Source organism: Callorhinus ursinus, unplaced genomic scaffold, assembly GCF_003265705.2.
Source record: "Callorhinus ursinus isolate GAN/ISIS: 27379988/994484 unplaced genomic scaffold, GSC_fseal_2.0 scaffold119, whole genome shotgun sequence".
NCBI lineage: Eukaryota > Metazoa > Chordata > Mammalia > Carnivora > Otariidae > Callorhinus > Callorhinus ursinus.
The window spans coordinates 649,264-661,561 of record NW_027397181.1 but is presented as its reverse complement, the minus strand read 5'-3'; the positions used below and the strand labels follow the sequence as shown (position 1 = coordinate 661,561).

The window sequence follows — 12,298 nt, the reverse complement described above, 5'->3', positions numbered from 1 at the left end:
ATAGAAATGGAAGGAAAACTTCCAACCTCGTTTTATGAGGCCAGCATTACCTTGATCCCAAAACCAGACAAACACCCCATGAAAAAGGAGAATTACAGACCAATATCCTTGACGAACATGGATGCAAAAATTCTCACCAAAATACTAGCCAATAGGATCCAACAGTACATTAAAAGGATTATTCACCACGACCAAGTGGGATTTATCCCTGGGCTGCAAGGATGGTTCACCATCTGCAAATCAATCAACATGATACAATACATTAACAAAAGAAAGAACAAGAATCATATGATCCCCTCAACAGATGCAGAAAAGGCATTTGAAAAAGTACAGCATCCTTTCTTGATCAAAACTCTTCAGAGTATAGGGATAGAGGGTACATACCTCAACATCATAAAAGCCATCTATGAAAAACCTACAGCGAATATCATTCTCAATGGGGAAAAGCTGAGAGCTTTTCCCCTAAGGTCAAGAACGCGGCAGGGATGTCCACTCTCACCACTGCTATTCTACATAGTATTAGAAGTCCTAGCCACGGCAATCAGACAACAAAAAGAAATCAAAGGCATCCAAATCGGCAAAGAGGAAGTCAAACTCTCACTCTCTGCAGATGATATGATACTGTATGTGGAAAACCCAAAAGACTCCCTCCCAAAACTGCTAGAACTCATACAGGAATTCAGTGAAGTAGCAGGATATAAAATCAATGCACAGAAATCAGTGGCATTCCTATACACCACCACCAAAAGAGAAGAGAGACAAATCAAGGACTCGATCCCATTTACAACTGCACCCAAAAGCATAAAATACCTAGGAATAAATTTAACCAAAGAGGCAAAGGATCTGTACTCAGAAAACTATAAAATACTCAGGAAAGAAATTGAAGAAAACACAAAGAAATGGAAAAACATTCCATGCTCATCGATTGGGAGAACAAACATTGTGAAGATGTCAATGCTACCTAGAGCAATCTACACATTCAATGCAATCCCCATCAAAATACCATCCACTTTTTTTCAAAGAAATGGAACAAATAATCCTAAAATTTGTATGGAACCAGAAGAGACCCCGAATAGCCAGAGGAATCTTGAAAAAGAAAAGCAAAGCTGGCGGCATCACAATTCCGGACTTCCAGCTCTATTACAAAGCTGTCATCATCAAGACAGTATGGTACTGGCACAAAAACAGACACATCGATCAGTGGAACAGAATAGAGAGCCCAGAAATGGACCCTCAACTTTATGGTCAACTCATCTTTGACAAAGCAGGAAAGAATGTCCAATGGCAAAAAGACAGTCTCTTCAACAAATGGTGTTGGGAAAATTGGACAGCCACATGCAGAAGAATGAAACTGGACTATTTCCTTATACCACACACAAAAACAGACTCCAAATGGTTGAAAGACCTAAACGTGAGACAGGAGTCCATCAAAATCCTAAAGGAGAACACAGGCAGCAACCTCTTCGACCTCAGCCACAGCAACTTCTTCCTAGAAACATCGCCAAAGGCACGGGAAGCAAAGGCAAAAATGAACTATTGGGATTGCATCAAGATAAAAAACTTTTGCACAGCAGAAGAAACAGTCCACAAAACCAAAAGACACCTGACAGAATGGGAGAAAATATTTGCAAATGACATATCAGATAAAGGGCTAGTATCCAAAATCTATAAAGAATTTATCAAACTCAACACCCAAAGAACAAATAATCCAATCAAGAAGTGGGCAGAAGACATGAACAGACATTTTTCCAAAGAAGACATCCAAATGGCCAACAGACACATGAAAAAGTGCTCAACATCGCTCGGCATCAGGGAAATCCAAATCAAAACCTCAATGAGATACCACCTCACACCCATCAGAATGGCTAAAATTAACAAGTCAGGAAACGAGAGATGTTGGCGGGGATGCGGAGAAAGGGGAACCCTCCTACACTGTTGGTGGGAATGCAAGCTGGTGCAACCACTCTGGAAAACAGTATGGAGGTTCCTCAAACAGTTGAAAATACAGCTACCATACGATCGAGCAATTGCACTACTGGGTATTTACCACAAAGATACAAATGTAGGGATCCAAAGGGGTACGTGCACCCCAATGTTTATAGCAGCAATGTCCACGATAGCCCAACTGTGGAAAGAGCCAAGATGTCCATCGACAGATGAATGGATAAAGAAGATGTGGTATATATACACAATGGAATATTATGCAGCCATCAAAAGGAATGAGATCTTGCCATTTGCAACGACGTGGATGGAACTGGAGGGTGTTATGCTGAGTGAAATAAGTCAATCAGAGAAAGACATGTATCATATGACCTCGCTGATATGAGGAATTCTTAATCTCAGGAAACAAACTGAGGGTTGCTGGAGTGGTGGGGGGTGGGAGGGATGGGGTGGCTGGGCGACAGACATTGGGGAGGGTATGTGCTATGGTGAGCGCTGTGAATTGTGCAAGACTGTTGAATCACAGATCTGTACTTCTGAAATAAATACTGCAATATATGTTAAGGGAAAAAAAAGAAGAAGAAGAAGATAGCAGGAAGGGAAGAATGAAGGGGAGTAAGTCAGAGGGGGAGATGAACCATGAGAGATGATGGACTCTGAAAAACAAACTGAGGGTTCTAGAGGGGAGGAGGGTAGGGGGATGGGTTAGCCTGGTGATGGGTATTAAGGAGGGCACATTCTGCATGGAGCACTGGGTGTTATGCACAAACAATGAATCATGGAACACTACATCAAAAACTAATGATGTAATATATGATGATTAACATAACAATAAAAAATTTAAAAAAATAAAAAATAAAAATAGTATCGATATATTATTGCTTCTTCACTAAGTATCTCAGAACCAATAAAACAACTTTAAAAAGTGGCAGAGATTCAGAAATTAAGAATGGAAAACTCACTTTTTCAAAACCTTCCAAAATTCCCCTTGACTATCTTGAGAATTTCACGGAGATAAAAAATTAATAATAATCTCGGTGTGGACACCAATTTGTTCACAAATTTCCTATTTAGCACTGAAATCACAGATATTCACTGGACACCTGCTATTGCCGAGATATTCAGAAATCATTAAATGTTAATTAATAGAGCGTCTAGACCAAGGTTACAATCATGACCTCGCTCCAGCACTTCTCAGTATATGGGACCTCAGACAAATCCCTCTCCTTTCCACCTCAGCTTCATCGGGGACAGAGCAGTGAAGATGCCCCTGCCCCAGGACCACCGTGAGGGGACTCCAACAGCCAATCCAGGGCCTCCAGAGCCCCTGGCAGCGTCAGTCCACAACAATGCAGGTTCCCAAGCACCAGTACCTCACGAGGCTAGCGCTGGGATACTACATTAGTTATCCACCTCTGACCACAGCAGGGGAAAATGACATACAAGTCAGTCAGTGGCACATTATAAACTCGGCGCCTGGGAAACACAGGCACTAAAGAGCCCCTAAGAGGCTCTCACATGGAGACAGAGTCTAAGGAAACTCCTGTGGAATGAATGATGCTGTCGCTGACTTCTGAATGAGCCAAGCCAGGAAAGGAAGAAGAGCAAAGAGGCCCAGGTGCACAGTACCCCACAGTGCCAGCTCAGAGCCAAGAGCGGCAAGGGGTAAGTTCTCGAGACGGAAGTAGCAACCCGACCCCTGAGGGCCTCTCAACACCAGCCTACAGCTCTTGACTGGACTCTGTGAGTTGAGGGGACAGCCTCTCATATGAGTTCTCATAACACCTAGAGTTCAGAAGGGCAGCTTCTTAAATCCCAGTGAAAAGGCAATTACGTTAGAGCTAAAGGAGTGAGGTGACCACATCTATAACAGGGTGGGAAAAAGCCAGAGGAAGGACATTTCCTTCGGAAAACTACACAAATTCTCTTCCGTGTTTTAAAGATGAGGAAACCGAAGCTCGAGGACCTGTGTGTCGCCTGGACCCCCCCACCGGGAAGTAGCTGTGCTCCCAGGGCTGGTGCTGCCTGTCACCCAGGTGGTAGGGAGGCAGCATGCTCAAGTAACCGGATGGCTAGCGAGGCCTTCCCCGGCTGGGAGCAGCAACCCCACCACACCCCAGAGAGCAGGGTGGTGTGAGCTCCAAGGCAGAGGCACAACATGGCCACCCAGACCCCTCAACGGTCTGCCCATAGGGCTGTGCGTGCAGTCTCGAGAGGCAGACCATCAGTCCCATGCCACCATGCAGCCAGATGACCAGGCCTTCACGTGCCCAGAATCCCTGCTCCAGACTACGGCTGTGGTTTCCTCGCCCCCCCTCCCCTACCCAGGCCCTCAAGCCCCGCCCCCTGCTCACAAGGTGAAACACCGCTCCGCACAACAAGACAGAGAGAGGAGTGAAGACAGAAACAAGGGAGGGGCAGGCTCAGAATTCAGGACAAAGGTCAAAGAGAGAGGGAGACAGACTTGGGAGACATGTGCTAGGAAAAGCCAAGTAAAACACTAAAAATAAATAAATAAATAAATAAATAACTGAATGCTCCTCAAGGGAAGCACTTCAGAGATAAGGGAAGAATTAAGGGTCAGAGGCAAGAAGTGGCAGAAGAGTCCAAAAGATGCCACTAGGCTTGGCAGCCATGGTCCATGGGCCAGTAAGACTTCACTGTGCTCAATTAATTTAACCTATAACCAGACAACTTCTGAAGAGGGCAGAGGAAGGAAAGACATGCTTTGGCTTCTCTAACACATGACGAGCGTACACATCTTTGCAGTGTCCTGAGAGAAGTAAACCGAGCAGACCTGGGCGCCGGCTATGCTGTCGGACCACATGCGCCTTCATGCTGTGCTTGGAGGTGAAGAGTCTGTTACAGTTGGACACCGGGCAACGGCTTTTCGGAGCACCCACGTCCTGCAGGTGTTTCTTGGAGTGAATGTAGAGGCTGCTACGGGCAGAGAACCTGGCACAGCACCCTGGAACAAAAAGACCGATGAGTGGTAAACCTGAGGATTCCCAAGAAACCAGTGCTGACATTTCCTCCCACTGGAATCATAAGACAATGCATGCCCATGCTCCGGCCACTGGCCAGGGACAGACACAATACACCTTCGGGCAGCATCACAAATGTAGGGGCCAAGGCAGGCTGCCCCCAAGCCAGGCCTCTCTGGCAGGCAGATTATGCCAGCTGGAAACAAGGTCCAAAAGATCGGGAATAAACTTTGACATCCCTCTGCCTACTGTCTAAAAGAATTTAGATGGAGGACATGCTCCAGGAAAAAAGCTACCACCACAGATAACTACATTATAATACAAACTAGGTATGGGGGACGGGGAGGACCTAGCAAGGCCTGTTTGATCAAAGTCCACTCTGTGTCCCATTGTTTCTGTGGACCAGCAAACACTTGTTCACCAAACATTTACTCATTTTCATTTTCCTGTGAAATGCTTTCCTTCCTTCTGAAAGTCCAGGTCCCTACCCACCCTTCTCTTTAGCTCGGGATGACATATATACTTCATTTTACCTGTCTCTGGAATCTCATGTCTGTGTGGGTTTTCCATACATATGAAATTAAATTTTATTTTCTCTTAATCTGTCCCATGTCAATTTAATTTAGTCCAGCTAGAACAACCTTGAAGGACAGAAAAAAATTCTTCCTCCCCGACACAAGGAATTAAATTTGAAAGCAAACTGCATTTAAAAGGAGACAGCAAGTTCCCCATCAGTTGTGTAAAAGACACATAACCTTGACAAGTTAACTCTGGGCCTGTTTCTTTACCTACTACACAGGGTTGCTGGGAAAACGAAGTCTAATTCAGTGTTAAACAACCCCTTAAAAGTTCAATTGCTAAAAATTTTACCAGTTATCTGTACTTAGCTACTACTATAAAAACTGGAACTCTATGACATTTAGAGTTGGAAACTCTCTCAACAGATCACCAAAGCCAATTCCTCTCATTTTACTACTGAGAAACTGAGGCCCAAAGGGACCAAGCAAATGACCCTAAATCAGGAGCACAAGTGAAGCCCGGAAGTGGCACTGCCTTGCTGATAACTCAACGGCTTAGCTAGAGTCAGTCAGGCCACAGACCTGCACGTATGTGTCAGGTGGGAAAACAAGACAAATTAAAAAATACCACCACCTTCCTCTTGGCCTAACCTCCCACTGCTGAAGCTCTGCACCACAGGGACACACAGAGGGGAAGCACAGTTCTAGGCAGCTACAAGCCTGTGACCTGGTAGGGATGTGTAAACAACCAGCTGTCCTAACGAAGGGCAAAATAAAACCAGTGCTAGGGCCATGGAGTGTTCTAGAAGCAGAAGAAACAGTGTGCCTCTTGAGAGGAGAGAAAAAAGGTATCAAGAGGTGGGTAGCATTTGAGGTGACTGGGTCTTGACAAATGGTAGGGGCCACACAGCAGAGCAGGAGGGTGTGCAGGCCGAGGAACTGCCATCCAAGGCGTGGAGGCCACGAAGCAGGGTGGGCAGAGCTTGGACTCTGGAGCCCAACTCTAGCTCAGACCCTACTGGCCGTGTGCCTTATTTATTCTTTCTGGGTCTCCTTTTCCTTTTCTGTAAAGCGGGAATGACACCCACCTCACAGGGGTTATGAAGACTACACATAAACAATTCCAACCTACAGAGTGCTCACACAGTGCCCACGAAAGTGGAGCGAGCATCACTGCACTTGTGGCAGCTTCTTGGGATGGCAAGGTGGAGCTGCTGGAGTCTAGGGCCTGGGGGGAGGCCTATTTTAGGAAAAGAGTCTATTAAGACAGAATACGGCCAGATGACTAAGGGTGTTGGCTGCCTCTGAGAAGAGTTTTGAACTTATTTCATTTTCAAACAAAGCTTCCAGCTTGTTTCCAGGTCAGGCTCATGAGAGAACATTTGGAAAACACACGAGAACAGATGCCTCCAGGCTCACCCCCAGGTGCACTGTCTGCAATGTGTGCTTTGCTCCACATGGTGCCTAGGGGTACTCTGTACCTGCAATGTCCCTCGGCCCCCTTTCCAGCCGAGGGACTGGAGGACTCCTCCACACAGACTTAGGGGGGCACAGCACAGGGCAGACGCGCCGAAAACACTGCTTACCAAACTGCTCTGCCGAGGACAGGGGTCAACCACAACAGGGATGTCTGCCACCCTGGTCAGCAGTGGTTTGCATTTTAAAAAATACTTGCTAACTCGACAGAGAACAAAATATTCATTTTCATTTATACATCCTTTGATGGCCAGCAATGTGACCATTCTTCCACGAGTGTTAATGGCTGTCTTTTCCTAACTGCAACAGTATCTACCGAGACTTGTAACCATTCTTAACAAATCAAAACTATTAATACGAGCACCCCACATTTATACCAAGTTACCCCCACCCAGAGGAGAGGCAGAAGCAGCCCATCAATGACAAACGCCATGGGAATCTCCTCAATTCCCATCTACCACTTACAGGAGGACCACACACATCTTCCGACCTCTACTCTGTATGCCTTGACTCTGTATACACTGCCACAGCATACTAGTAGAGGTGACGCCGCCGCGGCCACCACCACCACACACACGCACGCGTGCCACCCTGCCCTCCCTCATACACACTCACCTCTGTGTGGCCCTACCCTCCCCGTCTCCTCCAATTACTATGAAAAGATGGGTGGTGACGGTTCTTTGACTTTTTGTTGTTTTTAACTTTTTATTATGAAACATTTCAAACATTACAAAAGCAGAAAGAATGGTCTAGTCACCCATATTCAAGAATTATCAACTCTCATTTAAAAAAAAAAAATCATCAACTCTCAGCTGACCCAAACAAGGGTCCTAGGATCCTCTCCCGAGGCTCCTGCCCTCACCTACACTCCCTGGAGAAGCGCGCTCTTCAACCAAGCACCAATGGTCACCCCATCTGCACCTGCCTCTACCAGCTCAACACACTCAAAGATCTCAAGGCTCCAGTTATTGCAAGGCAGAAACCACCCCTCCTCTGTAGCCAGTTACCACCCCCTTACTCTTTCCCTCCCTCACAAGCCACCTCCTGCCTTACCCTACCCCACCGCTCAGAACACTAGAGCAGGGCTCTGCCTGAGTTACTCCACCGAACTTGACCCTCACCCTGCAAGACCCCAATGACCCTGCTGGAGGAGCCCACGGTCCTCACCAAACTGCCGCCCCTCAGCACTCAGGACGGACCCTCTCCTTTCCCAGACATCCTCCTCTCTTGGCTTCAGTGCTACCAAGGCTACACTCTTCCCATTCCTTCTTAGGCCCCTCCCAGGGCACCCCTTCGACTTTTCAACCTGAGTTTGTGGCGGTCCCCAGGGTTTTTGTCCTAGGCCTTTTTGGTTTCATACCAATGGTAACAATGGCAGTAGCTGACATTTGCTGTTTTCTATATGTCTCTATTAAACCTGTTACCTAATAGGGCCCTCTCACAACGACCCTGTGTTACGACCACTTCAAAGATGGGGAAGAGAGGCCGAGAGTGCTTGAGCCGCTTGTCAGAGGCTATAGAGCGACTTAAGCGGCAGGCTTGGGATTGGGGTCCAGGAAGCCTCAGGCCTTCAAACACCACACTCCTCCGCCCATCTTCAGCGTACACCAATCCTTGAGCGCTGCACCCACTTCCATGGCTTAGATCATCACCATGTCTGCCTCACTCCCAGCCCACCTCCTCACCAACCTCAGCAAGCAGTACATCCGTGCCTCCTGAGCATCTGAACTTGGAAAGCCTGTGGGCACCTAAAATGCAGCACATCCTCTTCCTCCAACCACCAGCCCTGTGTGCCTACCTCAAGTGAGATGCTGGCCCAAACTACTGCTTCACCCAAAACCCCTACTCCCAAATCTATCACCAAGCACTGCTGGTGCACTGTCTAACTCCTGTCTCTCTCATCTGTGCCCTCTCTCCCTTCCCACTGCCAAGCCCCAGTGCAGGTGCCAATCATCTCTCCAGGAAACCAGACTGAGCCTAAAAACTCAATCATGGTCCCATCACTCCCATTCCCTGAGCACCTACCCTGCTGCTCTCACCATTCTGGGAGATGCCCCTACACTGGCCTCTCCTGCCTCCTCTACCCCTGGATAGCTCTGCCTCCTTCTTCAGCCAGCTGGGAGACCACTCCCATGCCCCCATGCTCTAGGAGCAGTCTGGGTGACCTGTGTGTCCCCACAGCACCCTACAGGTACTGGTCTACCTGGCGTGCCCCAACTGGAGCTCTGATGACAGGAGGAACTGTGTCTTGGTTAAATCATCTGTATTATCTTCATTACATTCTAGGAACCGGTCTCAGCTTCAAATTGGTCTTTATTATCCCTTTTCCAGATAAGGAAACTGAGGCCCAGAGAAGGTGGCCTGAGATCATCACCTGAGGGAGGGGGGAGCCAGGAATGAGACTCACAAGCACACACTGACCTGCTCTGCCCTCCCACACACCTGCAGCACTTACAGTAGGCCAGCACACACGAGCCATGGGGCACACTTCTGCCCATGAATCATGCTTTCGCTGTGCAGAGAAAAAACATCTGAATGCCCTTTTTAAAAAAGCTAGCCTAACCTGACTGCTGTCCAATCACAGCATGCATAGCTACCATTTATTGAATCCGTGGTAGCTGCCAGATGCCAAAACAGGCATTTTTCACAGCTTATTTCGCCTACTCCTCACAACCACCACATTAAACAGGTAATAACTAGAGCCACAGATCTGGCGAGTGCACTTCAGACCCAAGAGTCAAACCAGGTCTGATCCTAAAGTCTGTTCTTTTCATACACTGCTCCCAAGATAAAACAATTAACTAAAACCGGCCAATTAAATCTAATGCTGCAACTTACATTCACCTTGTCTTGAAGCAAATAAAACTTACCTTTAAACAACTTAAACTTACAACAACATGGACACATGCTAGTTTACAGCTCAAAGTAATATATTAAAATCTACCTTCCACGGGACACTCGAATGGCTTTGTGCCCAGGTGGGTGATGCTATGGCCTTTCAGGTGCTCTGCTCTCGTGAATGACTTCCCACAGCCTTCAACAGGGCAGGTAAACCTCCGGTCATCATCGTGTTTCCTGCCAGAAGAGAAAAACAGGGAACATTGATTATTCACACAATCCGGAGATACCAGACCTCAGAGGTGATTCTTTGTTTAAAATTCTGCAAATTACAAACTCTTAGCATTTAAAGAAAATGATCAGTACATTTCAGAAAATCTTAATTCTCTCTAACCCATGTGAACAGGTTTGCAATTTAGCTAACCCTGTAATTAGGAATTCTGCTTTAAGGACAAGGCTGACTGGAGAGTCAGACACATCAATTAGTGCTGCTTCAATCTAGGAACACACAGCTGGGTCCCAAACGTATTGATGAAGCTTTCAATGTTTAGAAATTCTGGTAACAAACAAGGTTTCCAAGCTGCAGAGGGCAAAGAGAAACATGCACAGAAAATCAACTGCAATGCTAAAAGGACCCCTTCAAGTCCATGCATAAACACAGTTCTTTCCTAAGTAACATTGTATCAATTGCAATGCTAAAAGGACCCCTTCAAGCCCATGCATAAACACAGTTCTTTCCTAAGTAACATTGTTATACTTAAAACCCCTCAAATTCCCAGCTGTGCAAGCATGGACAAACCACCCAACCTGCTGTGTCCCAATGCAAACCAGGAAGAGTAAGAACATCAAAGCCAGAGTCATCGTGAAGGTTAAAGGAGACACATATGTAAAGCGCTGAACATCACCTGCACATAAGCAAAGCCCTCCAAGGACGTCGTTATCAGCATGGAAATTTTCGAATGACATCAGGAAAGCTTCTTCTACAATGTTAATTTTTTCTAAATATTGAATTGTATATGAAATATGCAAATTACATTTAAAAAACAAGTATACCTAGAAAAACTGACATTAGGTGATCAGATTCTGAGTGGTTTTCTTTTTACAGGTTTCTGAACTTTCCAATCTACAATGGGCTCCCTTCCTTATAACTTAAAAATCGACAGATATTTAATCCATAGGCTTCTGCTACTGACAACTCATTTGTTCCTATATGGGTAATTCAACCAAAATGTAAAGATTACCTTTTGTGTCGTAGGAGTTTAGACATGCTGGTGAAGGTCCAGCCACAACTGTCAGAGTCACAAATAAAAGGTCTTTCACCTTAGGAAAGAAAAAAATTACGCCACATAATCATAAATGCAAGCTACCACAAAGACAAATCTTAGGTGCCAATGCTCTATTCTCTAGCTCATTACCTGTATGACTTCTCAGGTGAATTTTCAGGCGACAGGCTTTGTCATATTGTTTGCTGCACCCAGGAAAGGAGCAAGAAAAGAGTTCTTGTTCCCTGAAGTGAGCTCGGTTATGGGAAAACAGAGCACTCACTGTGATGAATGTCTTCTCGCAGCCTGAACAAAGAAAACACAAACCCTGTTCACTGGTGTGACAAAAATCCCATAACACAGCTAAACTAGTCACCCCTCCAGGACACTATTCACACTGAAGCAAACAAGAAAGAAAATCAGTCAGAAGCACCTCCAGAAAGTTACAACCATGTTACAACCATTATTTTAATAGTGGCTAAGGGCACCCAATAAGCACACGCAGGCCACCTGCTGTGATACGACTTAGATAGGAAGCAAGTGATCAAGGGCAAGTCCTCCAATCACAGCCACGTGCTCCCCAGTTTCCACAGCACAGATCTTTCTCGTGAACTCAAATGTCAACGCTGTCTGTCTGTGTGAGACCAAGGAAAACCGAACAAGAGATATTAGATACTAATTCTAAGGATTTAGTATCTTAGGATACTAAGGATTCTGTCTGAGAGGGTTGAACTTGGAAGGGCCACAAACCATTGTTCTATCCGAGACTTTGCCCCTCCACGTGATGCTGTGTCCTCCAAAATTACAAATGTCCTCCCTGACATCCTCTGCAAAGGGCAGCAGCCCCTGCTGTCACCTCCTTTCTCCTTTTCCTTTTGCTTATTTCACCAGGGTTCCCTGCTGTGAAAGGAGGCTACCAGGGTCTTCATTCACATGGCCTTTTCCTTCACTCCCATCTTCAACTCCAGTTCAGCCACCAGAAAGGAGCCTACCTCAGCAATCCCCAGACTTTCCACATCAATAGCTCTCCTTTAACAAAAAGGTTCAGGCTTAAATAGAGTAGAAAATGCCAGGTTGCAAGATGCTGACCAGGTATCTCTGCAGCAGCTCTTCCCAGAGTCTGTAACACGCTACCATCGTGCCTATACACCACCAAGCGGATACACGCTGCACATCGAAGCACGAGCCCCAGGAACCCTACTCACCCTCGCAACACTTAACTGGGAAATGCTCCTCTTCCTAAATGCCCGAAAATCATCCTCTTCCTCCTCTTTGGCAT

General features: G+C 46.2%; 1 protein-coding gene across 4 annotated transcripts in view; it reads right to left on the bottom strand.

The window, feature by feature from the left end:
- Positions 1-12,298, bottom strand: part of ZXDC (ZXD family zinc finger C) — a 105,893-nt gene that overhangs the window by 91,017 nt on the left and 2,578 nt on the right. For all 4 annotated transcript variants that reach the window (XM_073889856.1, XM_073889857.1, XM_025860265.2 and 1 more), the window contains exons 2-5: positions 11,173-11,325; positions 10,999-11,077; positions 9,864-9,994; positions 4,739-4,909 (exon numbers count right to left, since the gene is read on the bottom strand). In XM_073889856.1, the coding sequence (XP_073745957.1) occupies positions 4,739-4,909; positions 9,864-9,994; positions 10,999-11,077; positions 11,173-11,325 (534 nt within the window). The remainder of the gene's footprint in view (positions 1-4,738; positions 4,910-9,863; positions 9,995-10,998; positions 11,078-11,172; positions 11,326-12,298) is intronic.